We start from the raw sequence: 1,314 nt of genomic DNA on the forward strand, positions 1-1,314 counted from the left end.
AGGGAAAGATGGATTTACCACCTCCGGCCCCAAAAAAGAAGCAAAGCCATGAGTTTTCCTCTTGCTCTGCCATCAGGACAAAAGCTCAACACTGAACACAAGATTATCTAAACTAATCTACTTCATGTGCTCAACAAATTTCATGCAATCTGCCCCAAGTGACAAACACTTTTGGTTTTATAGACTATGAACTTTAGTGTAGTACTACATTCTGAACAAACTTTTAATTTTTAGCTATATTGCCACTATGACCCTATGTGCTTTGAGAAACCAGACAGTGGAACAAAAGAATTTTGTGTCCTTACATAGTGGTGGAAGCTTAGCGATGTAGCAGCTACTGACAGGGTCCTGGCTAGCTGCCAGCACTAGTTAGCCAGGACGGTCAGCAGTACAGATCATCAACACTCACCAAAGTTGAACTCAATGCAAAAGTTCTGCAAAGATTTACTTGTTTTTACTCAGTCCTTGTTTACCTTTGTGTCCAGCTCTTCCGGTTCCTCCGGTGTGGTGCAGGCTGTATTAACACTGCCATTACACTCTGTGGTGTTGATTAACAATGGGGAGTTTCCATTGGAAGAGGTTACAGACAGCTTCTAGTTTGAAACAAGCAACCAGGAAGTGGTGAGTGATTACAAGATTACATTTCTGAACATATCCATGTAGTTTACATTTTGAACTGATATTCAAATCTAGTTTTGAGTAACAGAAAGTATTCAAATGTGACTTTACAGTGCCTTGCGAAAGTATTCGGCCCCCTTGAACTTTGCGACCTTTTGCCACATTTCAGGCTTCAAACATAAAGATATAAAACTGTAATTTTTTGTGAAGAATCAACAACAAGTGGGACACAATCATGAAGTGGAACGAAATTTATTGGATATGTCAAACTTTTTTAACAAATAAAAAAACTGAAAAATTGGGCGTGCAAAATTATTCAAATCCACATAAGGGATGACGGCAACATTCATAGATCCTGGAATGCACAATGAGGGGCAATGTTCATTCCTATTACAGAGGCCCACTGAAATTTTTTTGAGGAAAAGCTGTGTTAGACTGCATATTGTTTATAGTAAAGTATTTTTATATACAAATATAAAAATGAAAATGTTTCTGGAGTGGGACTTTAATTAATTATAGAAGTTGTGCAGAAGCTGCCCATAGCTCTACACAGTGATCCATGTGTGTACTGTATGTGTTTCTATGCTGCTCCAAATGAGTCTGTTCTGGTTCAACTTGTCTTATTAAATGAGCTTAAAAATAAAGTGACACCTTAGTTATAAAACACTGAGCAGGCTGTAACACACAAGAGTGTGT

General features: G+C 38.1%; 1 protein-coding gene across 1 annotated transcript in view; it reads right to left on the reverse strand.

The window, feature by feature from the left end:
- Positions 1 to 1,314, reverse strand: part of LOC109952263 (adenylate cyclase type 3-like) — a 149,804-nt gene that overhangs the window by 47,413 nt on the left and 101,077 nt on the right. The window contains 2 exon segments of the mRNA XM_020587246.1: positions 1 to 21; positions 474 to 593. The exon segment at positions 1 to 21 is cut by the window's left edge and continues 3 nt beyond it. Coding sequence (XP_020442902.1) covers positions 1 to 21; positions 474 to 593 — 141 coding nt within the window.

The sequence above is a fragment of the Monopterus albus genome, unplaced genomic scaffold (genome assembly GCF_001952655.1).
Source record: "Monopterus albus unplaced genomic scaffold, M_albus_1.0 scaffold446.1, whole genome shotgun sequence".
NCBI classification, from domain to species: domain Eukaryota; kingdom Metazoa; phylum Chordata; class Actinopteri; order Synbranchiformes; family Synbranchidae; genus Monopterus; species Monopterus albus.